This window comes from Zingiber officinale, chromosome 5A (assembly GCF_018446385.1).
Source record: "Zingiber officinale cultivar Zhangliang chromosome 5A, Zo_v1.1, whole genome shotgun sequence".
NCBI classification, from domain to species: domain Eukaryota; kingdom Viridiplantae; phylum Streptophyta; class Magnoliopsida; order Zingiberales; family Zingiberaceae; genus Zingiber; species Zingiber officinale.
Window position 1 is genome coordinate 46,614,085 of NC_055994.1, and position 24,272 is coordinate 46,638,356.

Genomic DNA, 24,272 nt, shown 5'->3' on the forward strand with positions numbered 1-24,272 from the left:
GCATATCAACATAAGTGAATAACAACAAGAGGCAACGATAGCCTAAATATACCACGGCAATAGAAGTAAGCAATAACAACATATGTAAACTGTAGCAGCCAAAGCCAGTATAATAACAACATATGCATGGATGGTCACCCCGCCCACCTCTCTGCACCACGACTCCTGTATGGTCGAGAGGGCGGATCAATGACAATTGTACCACCCAAAGGCTGCTACTGCTCTCGAGTGACCGGATGGACAGGTGCTGAATAGCTAACTAGCTACACAGTGAAGGGGGTCCTTGCTGCTCGCAACTCCAGCTACCACCAACTGCAAGTGGCCGAGTGCAGCACGACAGGACAAGCGACATCAACTCCAGCTACCACTCTGTCGAGTGACCAAGGATGCGGCCCTGGTCAACGACTCTCTCGACTGTAAGGGAGAATTGGTCGTTGACATGTCTGTCATGATATGATGCATCAAATGCAACAGTTATCATATATATATAAATATAAACAAGAATCAGGTATGCTATATGAAGCCAGCATGCTCAACACAGAACAGAACTAAACAACAATCAAAACATGCAAACATGGTATCAAGTATCTGCTAAATATCATATATGACAACAAGAGACTATATGGATATAGAAACGAATAACTCAAAGGTTTGAGTGGAAGTATCAAGCGCAAGAAAATAAGAGTGGAGTCAAGGTAAAACGGTCCTTATCCAAAAATAGCTCATGCACCAAGTTCAAAGAACTAAAGAGACAAAGTAAGAAGTACCCGCCTTAATATGTAGATCGTGCTAATCGTCTGCAACAAGTCCAAAAGATCACATCCAACTCGAATCCTACAAATACAAGATACAAAGCAAAACTAAGGATCTATAATATACATACTAATCAATCTACCTATCTTCCATGACTCTACTAATTAATTAGTAGGTAACCTTTAATTGCTCCTACACCTAAGTAAATCAAATAATTCAGTTAAACTATCAAATTAATTAGGCCAACTACTTAGTTTACCTTTAGCTGATCCCCAAATCAATTAATCAATTAAACATGTTATTCAAACATTAATCCATAAATCAATATACTTACATTTACTTATATGAGTAGTTAATCAATTATTATTCAATTAACTCATCTACTGTTAATCAATTTCATCAATTCCTTATTATCATAATTAACCATATGATGAATTTATATCTCAATTAATCACTCAATTAATTAACCAATTAAACCAATTAGTTAATAACTTGCTAATTAACCGAAACATGACAACCTCTACTCCTCAACAGATCCTACATTAATAAAGCATACTTTTAATTTGACTAGTATTTCTGTTACCGTGGATTCCGATGGCAAGAGCAACGCAAGCACAAGCATTGCCTTGAACTCCTCGAAACTAATGGGTTTGTCGTCGTCGTGGTTGGATCATTCGGCGGCGCTGGGCACTGAAGGCACAGCAACACTCCATGGAGGTGGAGCACATCGGCGGCGAGGCTACTTTGACGCGAGCACGCGAGGACTACAGGATATCTGACCGCGATTGCTTGCGGCAAAGGCGTGCGTGGCAACAGCGGTGGTTGTGAGATGGCAGCAATCGCTTGCTAACAAGATGGTGTCGGGTCCTGCGGACGCGGACATCGCACAACTCGGCGGTCGTGAGGACGCGACTGTCGCGCGTAGGCAGCGACCGCGAGGAGGCGACGGTCGTGCGGAGGCGGCAGTCACACGGCTTGGTAGTCGCGAGGTTGCGGCAGTGGTCGACCGCTATCGAGCGCACATCATTGTGCGCGTCGCGAGAAGGAGGCGGCGTTGCGTGAGGACTCGGGGAGGAGTCGACTGAGGCACGTTGGAGGAGAAAACCTCCATCGGCGATGGACTCGCGAGCGACCGGTGATTGGGTGAGAAGAATCACGAGAGAGGGCTAGGGAGAGGAGATCGGCGGGGATGAGAGGAGAATTGGGAATTAGGGCATGACAATTACAAGTTTATAACTTAGGAAACTTTAAATTAAACCCTAGATTGGTTTCTCAATCAACTCCTCCTTTAAATAGGGTATTTTAAAACAGGCTTTAAATCCTACCCGTTGATCCCTATAAAATCAAAAACGTCTCATTTAAAATCTATAAAAAATTCCATAAATTTTCTAAAATTCACACGAACTTATTTCCGGATAAATTATCTAACCAATATATTTATTTTCCTTATAATAATTCAATATTGTCAACTTCCAAGTACTTACATCCTCATTTACATTTTTTTTTTTGTATATTACATCCTGCACCGTGCAACAACGAATGAAACACATTGAGTTGCTTAACCAGGTTGCACCGTGGTGTTTAAGTTTAAGTTTAGGTTTGACGAAGAAGATGCACCACCCGTCGATGTTGGTTTAGACGCACATCGAGAAGAGAAATCGATCGTCACACAGTGCTACAACGTCGGAAACACGTTGAATTGCTGCATTGTGCCTTTGAAGAAGAAGATGAACAATGCTGTGTTTAGGTTTAGGTTTGAAGAAGAAGATACACCATCATCGACCGTCGGTGTTGGTTCGGACGTACTTCGGGAAGACAAATCGCATGGTTCAGATGCACACAACAGCCAGCGTGGAAAAAGGCAGACAGAGGCAGAGCGTAAAATTGATATCAGATACATGATTTTGTCATTTTAGAAGATATGTATGTCAAATGGGTATTTGATAAACCTATATGTGCGGTTCAATAAAATGCTGAATAATTTAAAGAAACAAATACTAATTTTGCAAATTCACTTTACATAACAAAATATAAGTTGTCATCTTAGCAATTTTTCTAGGATGACACTATATATTCTAGAAGAAGATAAAATTTGAAATTTATTTAGCCTCAGTCAAATGATCTTTTTAGATATGGAGATGAAATAACTCGAAACAATATGCACACTTGGATTGTAAAAGATAGTGTTTGGTTAATGAGTTTGAGAATGAGGGAATGAAATGATAGTAAAAGATAGTGTTTGGATTGTGGGTTTGAGAATGACATTTTGGGAATGATTACTAAATTTATGGGAATCAACCAAACCCATATAACTTGATGAGTTTCATTTCCATTCCTATTCTCATTCCACCCTACTATCAAACCTATATCCATAATCATTCTCATCATTTAACCAAACATCTCCTTAAAATCATATCTCTCGACAAACTCGACCAAACTATCAACTTTACTTTATCGACAGGAACAAATTTGAAAATTCATTTTCATCAGCCAACTCAATATTTCCAAAATAAATCTATCTATCTGGAAAGAAAATCTAAAATCCATCCTACCACCCACCCCCGATTAAATATGTTATTTCACTAATAAATGCTTGGTTTGTATAATACTTCCACCTCTTTTGTCGCTATTCCGTGCCTTTTCTAGCCCCCTTTCTGAATCGGGGGAACCTCCAGTTGAACAGCGGCAAGGGCGATCCCTTTCTCCCTGTTGAACTCCGCGCTCCCACTTCCTTCGTTCCCGTCCGAACAGGCGAGAGAGGCTTAGAATCATGTCGCGAGTGAGGGCAAGACGAGGGGACCTGGCGCCGCCGCAGGAGGTTTGACGGATAATTTTCCTCTTTTTCCTGCCTTAAGAAATTTTTGATGTTTTTTTTTCCCGTATGCGCTTGATATCGAAAGAATAATCAGATTGTTTATTTCTATTTTCGCCCAAGTGCATGAATTTCATCCGCCAATCACCCGTTTGTGAAAACTCTGCAAACTAGAAACAGATCAAAGGAGAAAAAACCATAGCGTGTAGGATATATTTTAGTCTCCTTCATTATGCAACTCTGGAGATATTTTCAAGTTACTTGATCGAAAAGTTATTGTTGGTAAACTGGACGTCTCAGGACTCTAGGATTGAAAAGTTAATACTTGCTTGATGACGTCGACGGTTGATTTGTAAGGTTGAGACAGTAACATTCCAAGGTAAAATAGTTGGAGACTATGGAATCACCAACTTTATTATATGTTTTCATTTATTTGCATATTTTACTATTCTTTGCGCCCTTGTCCTACACAAGTGAGCTTATCTTTTGAACACATCTTTTATTTGTTTTCTATAAGATCTGTCATGCTTTTTTTTCCCCAGCGATAGGAGAGAGATCTCTATTTGATATCATGTTTGCATGTACTTGCAGACCATAGAGAAGCTGGAGCAAATGGTAAATGATGGTAATTTCTATGAAGCTCAGCAGATGTATAAGTCCATGAGCGCTAGGTGTGGATACATCTTATTTTTATCAGACGTTTAGTCTATCCTTTAAAGTCATTGGTGAAGTAGCTCTTGTGATTACAATGCTTGTAAAGTTCAAAGCCATTTCATTTTCATTTTGAGAGATTTCATTGATATACTTATTCATTTATGCTACTTTTGTGAAATAGTTTTTTTTTTTTTAAATAACACTTTGGCAATGCCTTCAAAGCGAAAAAGGAACTCGAGTATTAGAAACGGACTTTTAGAACTTGTCATACTACAAGGTGCAACATCTAGCATGATCAGTATATTTTCTATCTAGAGCTTGCAAACTAGTTTCACAATGTTTTCCCATATTCAACAAGTTATGGATGGTTTAGTAGTAGTTACTCCAAAACGAGTCAATTTGAAAAGCCTTGTTGGGTACATTGATTATATTATCCCAATAGTGCTTTGTTGGGTATTGGTGTTCCTAGAAATAATCATTTTCATTCTTAGTGTACATTAGACGCATATTAGATCTACAATCTATATCAGTTAATTAGTGTTCTAAATGGTGGTTGAGGCGGCCGCCTAAGCACCGCCTAAGTGGGAGGCGGACATCAATCGCACCGCCTTTGCCTGAGGCAATGCTTTAGGCGATAACTCACCTTCTTCCGTCACCACTGCGCCTAGAACCGCTGCCACAGTCGGCACCGCTGTTTCACCGCTACGACGCGTCGCCTGGGCCGCTAGGAAGCGCCGCACGAGCTCGTACATGTCGCCCGAGCTCGGTGACCGGCTCAGACGCGTCGCCCGAGCCCGACAACGCTCGAACGTGTTACCCAAGCCCGACGATGGGCTTGGACCCGTTGCTAGAGCTCTGCAATTGGCTCAGACGCGTCGTGCGAACTTAGACATGCAGCCTGAACTCGGCGACAGGCTCGTACATGTCGCCTGAGCCCGACGATAGGCTCGAACATGTTGCCTGAGCCCGACGACACATTCGGACGCTTTGCGTAGTCCCGATGACACGTCCGAACTCGTCGTGCGGTCTCGACAATGCATTAGACTCGTCGCCAAACAGGGTACGTGGGTAAGTTGTAAGTTAGGATTTAATTAAATAATTTTAGGTTAATAATTTTATTAACTCCTAGATATGATTAAGATAATTTAAATAAACTTAATTAAAGCTTAATAAAATTATCCGATTAATTTAATATATGTATATATTTTAAAAAATTATATTTTTATATTTTTAAATATTTAGATTGAAAATTTAATTTTTAATTAAAATATTTTATTAAAAATAATATTATAAAGAATAATAATTATTTATAATATTATCTATAAAAAATAGTTAAAAAAAATTCAACTGCCTAGGCGGTCGAGGTAGTAGGCGGTCATTGACCGCCCCGCCATCGCTTATCGCCTTATATAACACTGCAATTAATGCTCCTAGTCTATATAGCAATCACTATCTATTTTAGCCATCACCATCATTTTACATTTTATAAGACACAAAAGCAACAACAAGTTTTTAAAAGGTGATTTTAGATGATAGATAATCAACACAATGTGCAATAGACTGGGACATTGGAGGTAGAGTTTAAAATAATATTAAAATAAAACACACTTATAAACATTAAAAATGACTAATCTATACACACACACAAATACAACAACCAAGTTTTTATCCCACTAAGTATGGTTTGCTATGTGGATCTATGATGGATTCATATATAAAATTTGCTCATGTTTTACACTGGTTGACAACCTAATGACCCTCTTTTTTCTAGATTTGGGATCAACCATGGTGGAGTTTATTTGCCATAGGTGGAGTTTATATATATATATATACAATCACAGTCAAACATGTTGTCAATTGATAAGTAAACACATAATAATAGAACACATCATATTTTACTTTGCAACTTACAAAAAAAAAACGAAATTTAACAAAACACATAAGTACATAACAATTGATATTCAAAGGGCCTACCAATGCGGGGTCTCGGGAAGGGTCGAACCATATTAGGTCAATTGTACACAACCTTATCTTGCATTTTACAAGAGGTTTTCACAACTCAAATCCATGACACATGACAATAACTTTACCATTGAGTAACGATATTCAATCTAACATATTTTAAATAATCATAAAATCCATCTATCTTATTGATACAATTAGCACATTGGAAGAAAACATATAATAATATAATATAACAATTAATTTCATTATTTGTGTCGTACTAAAATATTAAAATTTAAATCAGTGAATCACAATAGTTATTCTAGTACTCTCTAACATTTAAATTTCATTCTAAGTCACAGTTTTGGTTTCTAGATGGAATGGAACTGAATCGATATTGTGCTGATAGCGTTGACACGTTGTGTTGGTGGCATCAGGAAAAAGAAAGAGCCAACAAAAAATTAAGAAGGACAAGCAACACCAACATTGAAGAAGGAGCTAATGTAGGTGTGTAGGCTTAAGGCATTGGAGAATTAAGAAGGGCAAGCAACAAAAATCTAGCAAGAGTTGATTGGAGAGAAACTAAGAGAGAGAATGTTGAGTGGACTATAGGGTAAGGGTGACATTATATAGACAAACTGCTGAAACTAGCCTAAAAAGCAAAATAGTTATTATTGGGGGTGCTTGTGCGCATGCAATTAATGAGCCTGATGTAGGCAGTTTGATTGTCAAAACCACCATTTAGAAATATGGCTGTCTCTCAAAATGCTTTCTCAAGCGCCATAACACTTTGGAGAGCAAATAGTGTGATAAATATGTCTAAAGTGCTTTTCCTATATGAGTGTATTTAGGAAGCTGCTTTTCTAATGCATGGGCAGCTGCAAAGATACGTACCTTAAGAAGAGATTTTTGAATATTCCAAAAGTTATTATAAAATTAAAAAAAAAATATTGTTCTTAAATATTATTATTACTATAAATTATAATATAAAGTAAAGTATATTTCCACATTATACTATAAAATATATATAACATCATCAATATTAACTAACAATTAAATTATAAAACATAAGAATATTAGTAAAAATTAGAAAATATTTTGAAATAGTGTTTGAGTTTTTTTTATAAATTAATTATCATTTATATCAAATAAATAAAAGTTAATAGTCATTTCAAAATAGTATACAGTAATCTAAACTCTAAATATTTTTTTAAGTAATTAAATAAGATCGTTAAGGTTAATTCAAATGAAGTGCATAATAAAGCAATATCAAATTTAAGTTCATAATTAAAATTAATATTTAACAACATGACTATGGATTATAACGATATCATTTTTGTATTTATTAAAATTAATTAAATTATTGAAATGCATTATTAATCAATTAGATATGTTAAAATTACTATTCCTTAATATAATCCATGTTAGTTACATATTTTGAACTTCTAAAAAATTCTGTAAATAATTAAATGAATTATCCATTAATTGTACTAGAATTGCAATAATATATAACATGATATTATTTTTAGTTAATAAATTAATATTCTTCATTATTTAAGTGGCTAGTAATTTGATAAAACTTGTTTTGGTGCAAAGGGGAAAATTTTTAAATGCACTTTTCAAATGCAAATGCAAAACCAAACACAGCCTTTAAACCTCAATAGAGTAGCTTGAAGTGTTGCTTCTCTAATCCCAAGCAAACTACACAAATATTATCCTTGTCAGAATTGTCTTTTACGCCCACATGTATAGCTTAGTGTGAGCATCATGGAGGCACCATTCTAGTTTTTGATTTTGCTATATTTTTAATACGCCTTTTGACATGATTGTTTTTCTTTTCACCACTGCTTTGTTGAACACTTTTTTTATAACTAACATTGCTGATTTAAAACAGATACACAGCCGCTGAGAAATATTCTCAAGCCTTGGATATTCTTCAGTCAGGTGCTTTAGTACAGTTGAAGCATGGGCAGGTTATTTTCTTGATTTGCCATGTTTTATTTCTCTAGGAAAAGAGAAAAAACTTTAACTTACTACCAATTGAATGCTTTAATAATTTGATAGATAAGATGAGTTACTTCATGCTTATCTGGTTGATTACCTAATCTTGTGAGAAACATGTTATTGTGTTGAATATAATGTCTAGGCATTATCTAGTATCTGCAAAAAGTTAATATATGTTCTTTTTTGAGAAAAGAAAGAATATAAACTCTAAAGTTGTAAGCATAGTACTAATTCAAACCAGCATCACATAATTTTGTCTAGACTAGTAATTTCCATTTTTATTTCTCATGTGGGTAGAAGACAATTGATGCAATTTATGTACAAGGAAACAAATAAGCATTCTGATGTAGTGACCTTTTTGCCTTTAATTTCTTTCTCTGAATGCTGAAAATATATTTAAAACAGGTCATCCACTCAGATTGCCTTGTATTGTATTCTTAAGCTCATTGGACTATTATCAATACAATTACATATTCCTTTTATAGCCCCCATGGGCTGGTGTAAATGGTTCATGCAAGTGTTGCCATGTATAAGCCCGGGGTCGATTCCCAGTAAGTGCGGAATGCTCCGCTGGTTGCCTCATTCCTCCCTACATACACTATTGTTGTTGGGCGAAATCCCTCGTGATTTACCCCATTCGAGGAAATGTGGGGCCACCCTGAAGGCCACTAAGGTGACGGTTTCACCTTTTGCCACATACATATCTCTTTTGCAGATTGTGTTCATTTGGTAATTGATAATGTTGCTAAGGAGGTTCACTAGCCTCTTAATTTTTACAATATTTTGGTCCTTCAAAATCTCTTTAATGTGATCAATGGTACTTAATTTCTACTAATCCTGAATCTTGTGATATCTTCTACCTTAAACAATTTAATTTTTGGTGTCGTCATTTAGAATGGAATATTGAAAAAAAATCTATTTTCCTTCTTGTAAAAGCTTGTCTTTCTTTCAATGAAGTAGATTGCCTCATATGCCCGGTGTTGAAGGTATATATAAGATCGACAGTGGAAAACTACTAAGTTTTTTGATAAGTTATACAATGTTCAAATGCTAAGTCTGTTCATTTTGGCATTTACTTTCTGTATTTTGGTTAAATAGCATAAGAAACGTCCGTTGCCAGATGCCATTTCTTATTTGCCTTGTGGATGCTTGGTTTCCACTTTGAAATCTACATTTATTCTCAGTTTAGTTACTATAATATGGAATACCTTTTGTTTAGCTATTATACTAGTGAAAAGCTTCACTTTGTGGCTGATTTGGAAGAAATTGAGAAGGCTCAATAAAATGTTTGGGTTAAATTGAAAGTTTAAAATGAGGGTCTCAATTGAGGTTCAAAAATAAAATTTGTGGCTGAGTTATTAACGTAATACTAATTACTAAAAATGTTTCTTTTCAGATGAGATGGTTATTTACCTTGCATTTACAATCTGCATTGTGCATTTTGTCTCCATCAGTTCAAAGTTTTTTTTGCAAGAACTTGTTTATGTCACATAATTGATCGTCATTTTTCCTCCTACCAATATCCTGATAAAATAATGCAGGTTACATGTGGAGCTGAGCTGGCAGTTTTGTATGTAGAAACACTAATCAAAGGAAGTTACCCTTATAACAACGAAACTCTTGGTTTGTCCTTTTCTTTCACTGCACTTTATAATATGATTGCTTCTCCTAATTCAATTACTAATATTTTCGAATAAATGCAACAATTTACAATCATATTTGTCAAATCCTTTGATACCCATACAATTTAATTGAGTTGGTCTGGGCATGTTGGTTGGTTTGGTTCAGCTAGGTAGGCTGATTGGTTGACCTTAGCTTGAGAAAGAAAAAAATATTTTCAACAATAAAAAATAGTTTATTTTTTTTTAAAATAAAAATAGGTTATTTTTTTTTAAAAATATTTTTCAAAAAAACTATTTTCCACAATTAAATTATTTTCCAATAGGCAATGGAGCCTATGTGTAAAAGTCCATTCCATAGGTAAATGTGTATCCCAACACACACACACACACTTAGACTTTATCCCCTCTTTAAACTTGGTTTCCCCTTTCCAACCTTTAAATCATCAATTTAATGCCCTTTTTTGAGACAAGATAGCATCATACAGCTATTAATTAAATTATTCCAAGACAATCTCATATAATCATTTAATTAAAATATTCTCCAATTATTAATCATACACAAAGAATGTATAGAAGAAATAGACAACCATCTCATTGAAGAATTCCCAATTCTCCATTACATTACCCCTAAGAACAACCCTACACTCCAAATATGAGATCTATAAAATAAGGAAAGTCTAATGGTTGACTATGATTCTGCATAATCTAACATAGATTGCAACAATAAGGAAGTTGCTCTCGAATAATAATGAGCAAAGAGGACAGATCAATTTCTTAGTCTTCCTTGACTAAACCCTAATATCCTATCAAAGAAGAGCTATCTAAGGATTTCGATGCTGATCCATGTCTCCTGAAATGATTTTTACCATTTTTCCATGGTTGATATCCTATTAGACATGAATGTCTCAACAGTTATGTGAGAATTCTATGCCAACCATTCTCTCATGCTTGTCGACATAGAGCGCGATAGTTTATGATGGGAAATCATATAGAATGAATGATTAAGGTTTTAAAATTTTGAAAACTTATAAATGTCAATCAATGAGAGAAAATGGCAATGCCGAGGACGGACGACGACTCTTGGGTTCACAACAATGATGACAACTTAGGTTGAAATGTAGTTGGTGGAAAGGAGAGATAATTGCCGACCTTAGAGGAAGTGATCACTGGTAATTGCTCCCAAATCGTGATCGCTCGACTAAATCATGATTGATAGCAGCAAGGAGGGGAATAGTGAAGAAATTAATATTTATTATATGTTATATAGATTATGTATAAATTGTAATATTTAATATATATATATTATCTAAAATATATCATATACATAAATGTAAATTGTAACTATATAAATATATATTATATAAATTACTAATTAACATGATAATTAATTAACATAATTATGATATATAAAATTATATTTTTTTATATCAAATAAAAATAGAAATAAGTTAAAAAAATAAAAATATTTGAATTGATTTTTTTTTTAAATCAATAGATGTAGTCAATTTAGTATATTTTTAATTAATTCAAATTCATCTAAATTAATTAAATTTAAAATTAATTTTAAATTAAAATTTTAAATATTTTTTTATTATGACTATGTTGTTATGTGCGATAATAATAAAAATATAAATTTATAAAATTTAATAGACATCGACATTTCATGAGAAATTATTGAAATATGAACTCAACAGTAAATAGCTAAAATATAAAATCAATAGTGAGCATTTATAACAATCAAATATTAATAATTTTTTTTTAATTAATATATGCTAATATTTAAAAAAGGAAAATTGTGTTGAAATTGTACTAGCAAGGCACAATATAATAACAATCAAATCTTTATCCCACTAAGTTGGGTCGATTATTTCCTTCTCCTACGCTATCAGGCTTGATCCTTTATTATATTCTCATCTATATTTAAATGAATTTTATTTTATTTTATAGTTGTTAACCAAGCCTTCTTTAGTCTCTATTTTTCTCGATTAATGTGCGCATTTGTATAGTCTTACATCACTTAACTGGAGTATCTATTGGTCATCTACGTATATGTTCATGCCATTTTAAACGCGTCTCTCGAAGTTTTCTCTCAATGAGGCAATCTTAGTTTTATGTTCTAATTTCTTTCTTGTCCTTCCCATCTTTGTATGTTCTCACCATGGTTTAAAATCTCATACCGTACCATGCTACACGGGCAGCATGTGTGAAACATTTTGTTCCGCCCACCAACTAGTACGACATAGAGATCGACATGCCCTACAGTCTCCACAGTCAAGTTTGATAGTATGACTTATTAATTTAATATCTCTATAGTTTGCACAATTTTAGAAGGGGAGCCTTGGAGCAACGGTAAAGTTGCCGCCTTGTGACCTAAAGGGTTTAAGTCTCTAAAACAACCGCTTGCGACTTCGTACAATTGACCATTCCTGAGACCCCGCATTGGTAAGGGTTTTGTGCAGCAGATTGTCCCTTTTTTATATATTTTTTTTCATTTTTAATATTAGGTTAAATAACTTTGTAAGCCATTCAATACCTTATTTTCTTAGGCACTTCCATACCTCTATCGAAATATTATTTGGTCCGACTACTTTTCTATTGTTTATCCCATTTAAAGCTTATTCTACTTCTGAAGTTTGAATTTTACTATAAAAATTTAAATTTTTATACTTATTTGATCTAATTAAATTACCTAAGCTAAGTTGATCATGTAAATACTCATTAAAAAGTTGATAAAATTGCCACTTTCATCGCTCTTTTATTTCCTCATCATTTAATAATACCCTATTATATCATCTTTAATGCATCTTATTTAGATAAGATCTTGTCTTCCTCTCTCTCTCATTTTAGCTATTCTGTAAATGCATTTTTCTCCTTTTATATCTAATTTTTGATAAAAGCATTTAAAAATTTCATTTTTGGCTTTATTCTATACTTTCTTTGCTACTATATACTTTTTAAAGTGTTTCTCATTCTTACAAGTGTATAATATTTTATGGGTTCTTCATTTTTCTTCACTTTCTATTGTACTTTCTTATTCTATCACCAAGATTTTTTTACTTGATGGTGCACGTCCCTTTGACACACTAAGTATACTTTTAGCTAATATTTTCAACATTAATGTCATCTTATCCCATGCTGTATTCGAGTCGCCATGTATTTCTTCTAATACTTGTACTCCTTCCATCCTCTCCTTAAATATATTTTATTTCCCATCCTTTAACTTCTAGTCGTGCACATTTTCCTTCATGCTATACTTAAGGCATATATCCAAAACTACTAATCTATGTTGGGTAGTTAAGTTTTCCCACGGGATGACGTTATAATCTTTAGAAATCTTTTTTATCCTTCTTTCTAACTATAAAAAAAATCAATTTGCAATTTATTATTCTCACTTTTGAACGTGATCAGGTATTTTTCTCTTTTCTTGAAAAACGTATTAGCTACTATAAGGTCATATGCTATCACAAAATCCAGATATAGTTTTTCCTTATTCATTTCTTATTCGAAATCCATAACCCATGTAGCCTATCACATTCCTTATTTTTTGCTCTTACATGCCCGTTTAGATCTCTGGCTATTAAAATCATATCGGTTGATAGAATGTTTTGCAATACCCCATCTAGGTCATTCCAAAATCTAAATTTGGTGTTTTCATTTAATCCTACTAGAGGTGTCTATATGCTAATTACATTAATAATTTCTTTTGCCACTAGAACTATAATCCTATCCCTCTTTCTAACTATCCTTACTAGTTCATCCTTTAGTGAACTATCTACAACAATACCTATTCCATTTCTTATTTTATTCCTTCTCGTGTACCATAGCTAAAAACTCAATTCTCTATCATCTTTGCCTTCTCTCCTATCCATTTTGTCTCTTGTATATATAAAATATTAATTCTTCTCCTAATCATCGTATCCATTACCTCATTGCTTTACCCGTTTACGTTTCTATGTTTCATGTTTCAAATCCTAGGCAATTAGTTTTCCATTTTTGCATATTTAATACTACACTCAAGTTCTCATGGAGATGTAGTGGTCCTTGCCGAGATGTTACAGTCGAACCCTGCAATATGTTTTTTCTAGGAAACAACCTAGCATTAATACAATAGTTTGATGGATCTATTCATTGAACATTTGCTGAAAGTCAATGTTGGCTGACAATCTTACGCGCAATCCTCACCATTTTTCATCCGGGTTTGGGAATGACATTGGCGGGCTTCTCTTGTTCATACAATATAATGATAAAATTGTATCATTCCAAATGGGATATAAAGTTTCAAGTTAGATATATAGTTGTGATCTTTTTTGATTTTTCATCTCCTTGGTCCTTCCTCCATCCCCTTTAATTCTCCATTGGCACTAAACATCAAAACATTAGTACGATACCAAAATAGTATCGTTCTAATCAAAGACCGAAACTCCGGCAGGGCTTGACATTTTGAACCTTTCACATAAGCCCTTTGCTTTCTTCTCACTGCTTTTGGCTATTAAGATTGCTTCTGAAGTTTCCAAATTTATGATAAAGGCAGCAGCCACAGCTGCTTCATATTCCGTGTTGAATGGGATTCCTACTGCTGTTGTAGCTGATGTTGGGATGACTTTTTGATTGTTTGTTATAATATTGCTTGGAAATTTGAGGTAGTGGTTTTCAAACCTGGTTTGGGAGATGTATAGACCTTGGTAATCTAATGGGGGACAACTTGATTTGTTGTCTGCCAAGCTATGAGTGTAGAGTCGGGCTTAGTTCCCACTTTAAAGTTACCATTGGATGCTTAGAGGATGATATGGTGCCTCGCTGATCTTTTAGATTCTTGGTCAATGATATTTGCTGGATACGAGATGAAGGTTGTGGATAAGGGGCATCATGTTAATAGGGGTTATAATTAGAAGGTTAATGTTAGACATTTATTATAGAAGGCTCTTGTTTATGAATGTGGATGTAGATTCTAATGGAAGAATTGTAACAACAAAGTTCCAGAATGTATGATTATGAATTGTGATGATAAAACAACAATTACATAGCTAGTGAGTTGTCTTTCATTTGTTCGCCAAACGTATAGAGATAGATTGCCACTTAATCCAAGATGCAGCTTGGTTGAGTAAATTTTTACTCAGATCTCTATTGATAAAAAACTTGATAATTTCACTAAGCATTTGGGAGCTCATCTTCATTAAGCTATATATATATAATAAGTTCACCATGGTCGATATATTTGTTATGTGGTGTTTGTGGTACAATATAGCTACCCTCTACTCTATTTTGACAAGGAATATGCAATATGTGGTATACAATATAACAATTTTAATTTTTAACACAATACACAGATTGTTAATTGAACATAAAATTCACTTGTTCTTTGTTTTCATGTTGATGTTCTTTATCTTTCCAAGATTTTAGCTCATCATGGTGTTGACTTCATCCAACTTAGATTATGTTAGGACAATCTACAAGGCTTTCCCAAGGATTCCTATTCCTCAAGACTTGGAAGGCGATGATGATGATGAAATGCATAAACTTTCAGAAGCTTTGGCAGCTGCTAGAGTACGTGTAGAAGGCTGCTCATCATTTTTAAGAGCTGCAATAAAGTAAGTCAAACTTTTGGATCTTTCTTGTTAATGAATATCAAGAAAATTATTTTTTCTATAGTATTGTGACTTGAAGCATTTACCATGCTGGCATGCTATATTATTCAACCTCATTAAAAGGCAAGGGAACTTTGCTTGTATGTTTAAGGAGAATAGAAATTTTACAGCTTGGGGAAAACATATAATAGCTTCTCATATCTCAACTGAATTTGACTGAATAGTTGTTGAAAACCATTTGCTACCCCTTGCGGGTTAGACCTTCCACACTCTATTACATAGTACATATGGTTGGCTAATTTCAATCTGGGTGTAGTGAATTCATTTTGAACGCTTAACACCTGGTGGAGGTTTGAGCTACTTATTCAAGCTATGTTTTATGGTTACATTGGAGCATACCACCCATAGAAGTGGTCTAAATCAAGTATCCATCCATTGACTAGGTGTTGCAAAAGGGATGATCATCTTGTCATTATCTCAACTATTTGAGATTGAGTCTATATATGAATCTTATTCCTCCATTGAGCTCTATTATATTATTAATAATATTCAAATTAATTAATAATTTTTTTTATTATTACAATGATTGATGTTTTCTTTAGGCTCCCTTTTACTCCCTTCACCTTGGATGGATTGGCTTAAATAACAAACCAAATAAATCAAATATTTGATGTATGATTAATCTATTATTTTGTTTTACTTTACTCCTGAGTGTTAATCAGATTGAGTTTTATTGTAATTTATATGGCTTAGGGATCGTATTGAAAGTAATTCATAGTTTTACAACTTGATATTTAATAAATGTTCACATTAATTTTTGAAAGATACTAGGGCATTCCCACACAAGTGATCTCAAAGCATAACCTCCATTCAATTTCCCAAAAATGTTGCCTTCTACTGCATCCTCCATCTACAACCATTAAGTTACCTCCTTAATAACATCCACCTCAAAAGGGTAGGATCCTCTAGGATAAATGGTGCTGCTCATTCACATCATCCCTCAAGTCACATCATCCTTGGCTTCTGTAAATTGCAATAAGGAAAACCAATTTGGAGACTGATTATTGCTGGACACCACTTGCAAATCCCTTCAAACGGGACCTTTCATGGTGGCTAAACCAAGTAACAAGCCTCCAATAGCCCTTATCCTAGAGTCTTTCCACCTTCATTAGCACCTTAGTCAAACTGCAACTGGTCATCCATTGCAAGCCAAACTGCAAGTATTCATCCATTGCAAGCCCGCTTTACCACTTTCTTGCCAATGCGTGGGCAATCCACTTCCATGAGAAACCAACATGCAACCTCATAGTATCGTGCTGGATAAAACAATCAAAATGTATTATTCCGATAAATTATCAAAACTCGATATTATTCAGCACTGAGATAATACCTCGTGTCGTTGTGCCAATCATGTTCCTTTAGCATGCTAAAATTGTTAGAATATTGTTATTTTTTTTTAGTTTGTCTCCTGGCAAGATAATGTGAAAACCATAGTATTCCAAATGGAAGCAAACATTGAACTTACTATATTCTTGTGTATCGTCTTTTACTTCATCATCTTTTTCCTCCTCCAATTCACCACTGGCACCATACATCAAATGATCAAAAGGTTGGCATGATAACCAGTATCGTTTTAGTAAAAAAATTGAAACACCGGCATGGTTTGAGATTTCAAACCATGTGCAGTAAGGCTACTTCTAGTCATTAAAATCACTTTCATATTTGGGGTGCCTCTAGATCCAACATATAGCTAAATTACTCCCTACCAATACACAAGCCACCTCGATAACCGCTCTTGTAACAACTCATCATAAACAACCTTACAGTAGTCAGACCTACAAGATCAACATTCTTCTAAGAAGCTCAACATCCACCTTTAACGATCTACCATAGATCTAACCATGGTACAACATATGCAAGTAAAGCATCATTGTGCATCAAGTAGATCATTAAATCCCAGGAGTTGATCATATCAAGCAAAACAACAAAAGATCATGCAAACCATAACTTAAATGGAGGAGATAGTGATCCAACATCAAATCATCAACTCTTCAAATAGATAATACTAAATCACGAGACCAACAGGGCACTGGCATCCCTTCACCATTTTGACATATTGATTTATCAAACCATCATATGCCAATCCAGATTCATCATCATCCCATCCGTTATATACAATCTATTTTTTAATCCAATCAACAGAAAAACACCACCACTGGACTTCCCATGTCTAAATCTATAAATTAGTCTATATTATTTTCCTCTTCTACAACACCATACACAGCTGCAACCGCAAGATGACCTGAGTCCCACTGACACCTCCAATCCTCTCTCGGTGGAATTAGTTTATCCAGCACAATCATCAATCACTATCAACTCTGTCACTGAAACTCCATGAGCAGAACTCTTCGATCAAAGAATCTGATTCAATTGAATCAACTTCCTCATCATCTAAGATTAAACAATTTGATATAGAAAGCAATATGTAAATCATGACCACTCTCTATCCACAGAAAATTAGCTAATACTAAAGGCCATGAACATTCTTATATTTGTGATTCAGAAAGAGAGAAAAATTCTTCCTCAACCAACCAACTTGTTTCCCAACATGCTCCTGCCAACACAATGCACCTTCCATCACTCCTAGTCCAGCAAATATAGATACAATCAGCACAACTACAATGAACCAATGAATTGATTTCAATGATTCAGTATGGTCTTTCTTTTTCATTGAAAATTTTCCTTGTCAGATCTTGATTGATCCATTTAAGGATGCTCTGGTATGGCAAATTGTTTCATCATATAATCTGAGGTGATTAAGGAATGATGAATATTACATATTACACTCCCCTTCAAGCTATTTGAATATATTTTATAAACTCAGTGTTATATATATATATATATATATAGAGAGAGAGAGAGAGAGAGAGAAATACTATGCTGCGGATAAAACCGTGCGGATCGCTGCGGATTGCCTTCCTGATCGGTCTGTAGACCGATCAGATCATTTTCTGATCGGTCTACAGACCGATCAGGAGTTTCCCTGATCGGTCAGGAGGTTCCCCGACCGATCAGGAGTTTCCCTGATCGGTCTGTAGACTGATCAGGAGGTTCCCTGATCGGTCCAGAGACCGATCAGGAATATACGTGGACTAAACCGCACCGATGCCGCAGCATAAGCACCGCAGGCTAATATTTCTGTATATATATATATATATATATGACTTTAAGCCCTTTTAACTATTTGAACAGTAAATCTAATAATTGATCATTAGAGTTAGACAAAATAAAATGATCTCCATTTTTTCTTGGATAATAATCAATTTATATATGCTTTATCCTCTTATAAATTATATGGTTTGATATTATCATGACCTAAAGGCATCCGTCCCTATATAAGTTATAGCCTCTATGCACATGACAATATGCATCACTGCATCATACAATAGAATGACACTACTAAGGGTGTACAAGATTGTAACAATGATAAATAATAATTTATTAAATAATATAAACATATGTTGACACATTGTGGCATAACTAAACCCATGCTGACTGACATAACTAGACTCATGGATTCATGCTGACAACTGAAAAATACACAAAAATTAAAGTGTATAAAATAACAATACATGCAATAAGGAAAAAGTAAGATGAATGAACTCTCTGAGCAAAATCATCATCCGGTAATACTATCTAAAGCTTGAAGTTCGTCTGAGTTTGAGAATTCTGGAGATCAAAGAGGGAGTGAGTATACAAGTGCAAAGTGGGGTAAGAGAATATGTGCATGATATCAAATCATAGAAGGCAACGATAAATCTCTATAAATTTTTGTTTTCATGTTCTTTAACATCATTACATTATCATCCCTTTCTCATTATTCTTCTTTTATTTCCTTTTTAACTGGTCTCATCATTTCTCCTCTTTGTTTTCTTTTTTACAATGCTACACATTGCTACACATTTTTTAATTTTATTTTTACACAAGCATCAATATAATATATAAATAAGGCGAATGAGCTGTAATCCATCAATTAAAAGATGCATCGTATTTAAAAGTAAACGATCTACAATCCACCTATTATAAGAATGCATTATATCTAGAATAAAAACAAAGGGTGAAGGATTTGTAATTCACCAAGTAAAGACGCATTATATATAAGAGTAAATGACTTATAATCTATTTACTATGACATACATCATATGTATGTATATACTATATATATAGGGTGAACGACTTACAATCCACTTGAAAAGCATCTCATACAACAAAGGATGAACAATTTGTAATCCACCTAATGAGTAAAACATCTCTAATTTAAGATGGCTAAAGTCTACAAATGCATAAAAAAACTCAAGAGTCCTTTTGATCGAGAAGCTAATGCTCTATAATTATAATAATTTTGTTGAAAATTATATACTATACAGGGTGAACGACTTAAATCCACTGGAACAACATCTCATACAACAAAGGATGAACAATTTGTAATCCACCTAATGAGTAAAACATCTCTAATTTAAGATGGCTGAAGCCTATAAATGTGCAAAAAAACTCAAGAGCCCTTTTGAGCGAGAAGCTAATGCTCTATAATTATAATAATTTTGTTGACAATTATATACTATACGGGTGAACGACTTACAATCCACTCGAACAACATCTCATACAACAAAGGATGAACAATTTGTAATCCACCTAATGAGTAAAACATCTCTAATTTAAGATGGCTGAAGCCTACAAATGCGCAAAAAAACTCAAGAGCCCTTTTGAGCGAGAAGCTAATGCTCTATAATTATAATAATTTTGTTGAAAATTATATACACTCCAAACTTATCTAACACATGAGATCTTGACCCCCTCTTCAATCTTCATAGATCGATAACACAACTTCCTCTTCGTCAAATAAACTTTTTCAATACAACAGCCCAGCCTTATCCCACTAAGTGGGGTTGACTATATGGATCCTTTTACGCTATTGAGCTCTATCTCCTACTATATCATCATCTATACTTAAATAAATTTTATCTTGTTTTATTATTGTTAACCAAACCTTTTTTTTATCTTTTTCTTCCTCGTTTGATATGCGTGTTTGTATTAATTTCATATCACTTAACTGGAGCATTTAATGCTCGTCTAAGTACATGCCCATACCATTTTAAACGTGTTTTTCGAAGTTTTTCCTCAATAGATGCAACTCCGACTTTCTCTTTAACGCTCTCATTTCTTATTCTGTCTATCTTCATATGACCATACATCCACCATAATATTATCATCTCTGCAACCCTCATCCTCTGCTTATGTGCTCGAGTCATAGCCCAACATTCAGTTCTATATAACATAACAGATCTAACTGCGATTTTGTAAAACTTTTCTTTACATTTTAAAGGTATTTTACGGTAACATAAACACCCAACGCTCTCCTCTATTTCAACCATCCTGTTTGTATTCGATATAAGACATCTCTCTCAATCCCTTCATCGTTTTGTAAAAATGATCCTAAATATTAAAATCTCTCGGTTCTAGGCAACTCGTTATCTCCTATCATAACGATTGTCTCATTACGTCTAATATTGCTAAATTTAAATTCTATATATTCTGTCTTTATTCTACTAAGTTTAAAACATTTCCCTTCTAGTATTTCCTGCAAGATTCTAGTTTAGCATTTATTCCTTCACGCGTTTCATCTACCAAAATAATATCATTTGCAAACAAGCACCACGGTACTATAACTTGAACGTGCGGAGTTCTTCCATAATTAGTGTAAAAAGATAGAGACTTAGAGTTGATCCTTAATGTAACCCTATATTTATTGAAAATGCTTCAGTTACTTCGCCCGAAGTCTTTATTTTGGTCGTTACATCCTCGTACATATCCTTAATTATTTTAATATATATTTTATGCTAACACTTCTCTTTTCTAGAATTCTCTATATAATTTCTCTTGGACTCTATCATAAGTTTTTTCTAAGTCAATGAATACCATGTGTAGATTTTGTTTTTGCTTCCAATATTTTTCAGTTAGTTGCCTAAGATGTATAATTTTTATTGTCGACCTTTCAGGCATGAACCCAAATTGATTTTCGGTCACCGTGTTCTCCTACCTTAATCTTTTTTCTATTATTTTTTCCCAAACTTTCATGGTATGATTCTAGTTTAATACCCCTATAGTTTGTACAATTTTGTATGTCTCCCTTGTTCTTATATAAAAAAACTAGAGTACTTATCTTTTTTTATTTTTAATATCATGTTAAATAATTTGAAAGTCATTCAATACCTTGTTTTCCTAGATACTTTCATACCTCTATCGGAATATTATTATGCATCCTATTTAAAACTTGTTGTACTTTTGAAATTTGAATTCTACGATAAAAATTTAAATTTCTACTTATTTGACCTACTTAAATTACTTAAGTTAGGTTGGTCATCTAAACTTTCATTAAAAAATTGATGAAAATACCTCTTCCACCGCTCATTTATTTCTCCATCATTTACTAGTAGCCTATTACATTCATCTTTAATATATTTTATTTAGATAAGATCTCTTGTCTTACTTTCTCTCACTTTAGTTATTCTATAAATGTCTCTTTTCATTTCTTTTGTATTCAATTTTTGATATAATTATTCAAAAGTTTCATGCTTTGCTTCATTCACTACTTTCTTAGTCTCTTTCTTGGTTATTGTATATTTTTTTAAGTTTTCCTCATTCTTATAAATATATAATTTTTTATAAGCTATTTGTTTTTCCTTCATTTTCACTTGTATTTTCTCATTCCACCACCAAGATTTCTTACTTAGTGGTGCATGTCCCTTTGACTCACCGAGTACACTCTTAGCTACTATTTTTTAACTTTGATACCATCTTATCTCATATCGTATTAGAGTCTGTATGTTTCACCTAATACTTGTACTTCTACATTCTCTTAATCATTGTATCTACTATCTCTATTAATTTACCGGTGAGAGTTCCTATATTCTATGTCCCAAATCTTAGACTATTTAGTTTTCCTATCATATTTATTCTTATCCAACTTATGGTGTGAGAACTCTTGCCTATTTAACACTACACCCAAGTTCTCATGGAGATGTAGTGGTTCTGGCTGATATGTTATAGTCAGACCCTGTAATACGAACTCTTGCATATGTAGCACTACACTTGAGTTTGAGAGATGTAACGGTTCTTGTCGAGACGTTACAGTTAGAACCTGAAACTCGTTCCTTCTGGGAACAATCTAATATTAACACAATAGTTTAATGGATCTATTCATTGAACATTTGTTATAGTTTTAACGCTGGCTGACAACCTAATGCAACCCTCCTCCTTTATTTGGGCTTGAACCGGCCGTAACTGGTTCGTCATGGGTGGAGTTAAAATAAACTTTTTCAATAATTTATAAAATTATGATCCCATGATTTAAGGAATATTTTTAGCCTAATTTTATGGATATACATGATTGCACGTCTTCCCATACTCCCTCTTAACTTGGTGAAAAATTATTTATCATTCCTAGCTTGGATATAATACTTTTAAAACACTGAGTTACTTAACACTTATCATTCCAATGTATCTTTGCTTGATTATGTTGTATTGGATTATGAAGGTGTGGAAATTTCCCCCGAAGATAAGGTGTGTTGAAGTAAGATGCTTGTTCATTAAAAGAAACATTTGTCGACATAATAATTACACTGGCACTCTTTTTGAGTTGAGGAATAATCCAACGTTCCAAGATAGTAGAGCCCATCCCATTCTTTAGTATGTTTAATCATTGAAAATACCTAAAGGCTCGTCAAGCTTACCAATAAGAGATGAACCTCTTGACCTCTTCTAACTGTGCTATAGCTCCTAAAAATCTATTGAGTGATAAGAAAGATTGACAATGTAGATTGAGCCATGGTTTGAAGTCTCGTATTATGCTAGGCAAAATAGTCAAAATGCATCGTTATAATAGAAGTACTGAAATTTGATACCTTTTGGCACTGAGACAATGTCTTTTGTGTCGTGTCAATCATGTTGACGAGTATCATTTCATGCCAACACTTGTAACCCCTTAGCATAGTAAAATTGAGATAATTTTGTTTTTTTTTGTTTTGTAGTTTGTCACCATACAAAATAATGTCAAAATTATAGCATTCTAAATGGAAAGCAAACATTGAATATAACTATATAACTTATCTTTTTCTTTTTCATCTTTTCCTCCTACCTCCAATTGACTATCAACACCATACATTAGAACCTTTGCACGATAGAAACAATATCGTTCCAATCAAAGAACACCAGCATGTCTTGAGATTTCAAACCTTGGTTTGAGCAATAGAAAAAATCCAGCTAAGACTGGTAAAAGAAAGAAAAGAGGTAATGAAGGTTGTGTAAAAGGGGAAAATTGGCTATGAAGGCCAAAAATAAAAAAGGAATCCAACTATGAAGGCTAGTAAAAGTAAAATCGTCAATGAAAGCCAAACAACAAGAAATATGAGAAACTAAAGAGCTTATCTTTTCAAACAAAGTGTGTTAAGATTAATATTTGTGCATCTTTCGCAAGAAAAGAATTATTGTTAGACATTAATAAAAGCTCCTGGATAAATGCCTTAGATTTAGGTGATGATAAAATCTCCTATCCATCTAGCTTTGAAATGTCTGAAGATAGTATGATTTCCTTGCCATTTGACGATCCAAATGCATAATGCAAACAAATTTCGAAATCTGATGATGAGAAGTCATTATGAGACATTGCTAGCAAAATTAAAGTCTCTTTAGCTAGCTTTGTTACTTTCTTGATTTGAATAAATGACTACATGGGAAGCCCAAAACCACTGGGGCAGATTATTCAAGTGCAGTGCATTACTGCTGATATCATGGTCAAGAAAATGGCTATCCATAGGTAAGTCCTCATAACTTGCATAGGAA

General features: G+C 33.9%; 1 protein-coding gene across 1 annotated transcript in view; it reads left to right on the plus strand.

The window, feature by feature from the left end:
* Positions 1-3,361: 3,361 nt before the first annotated feature.
* LOC121980473 (protein GET4-like) overlaps positions 3,362-24,272 on the plus strand; it is a 44,898-nt gene continuing 23,987 nt past the window's right edge. The window contains exons 1-5 of the mRNA XM_042532537.1: positions 3,362-3,571; positions 4,157-4,236; positions 8,058-8,136; positions 9,709-9,790; positions 15,221-15,377. Of these exons, the coding sequence (XP_042388471.1) occupies positions 3,524-3,571; positions 4,157-4,236; positions 8,058-8,136; positions 9,709-9,790; positions 15,221-15,377 (446 nt within the window). The 5' untranslated portion in view covers positions 3,362-3,523. The remainder of the gene's footprint in view (positions 3,572-4,156; positions 4,237-8,057; positions 8,137-9,708; positions 9,791-15,220; positions 15,378-24,272) is intronic.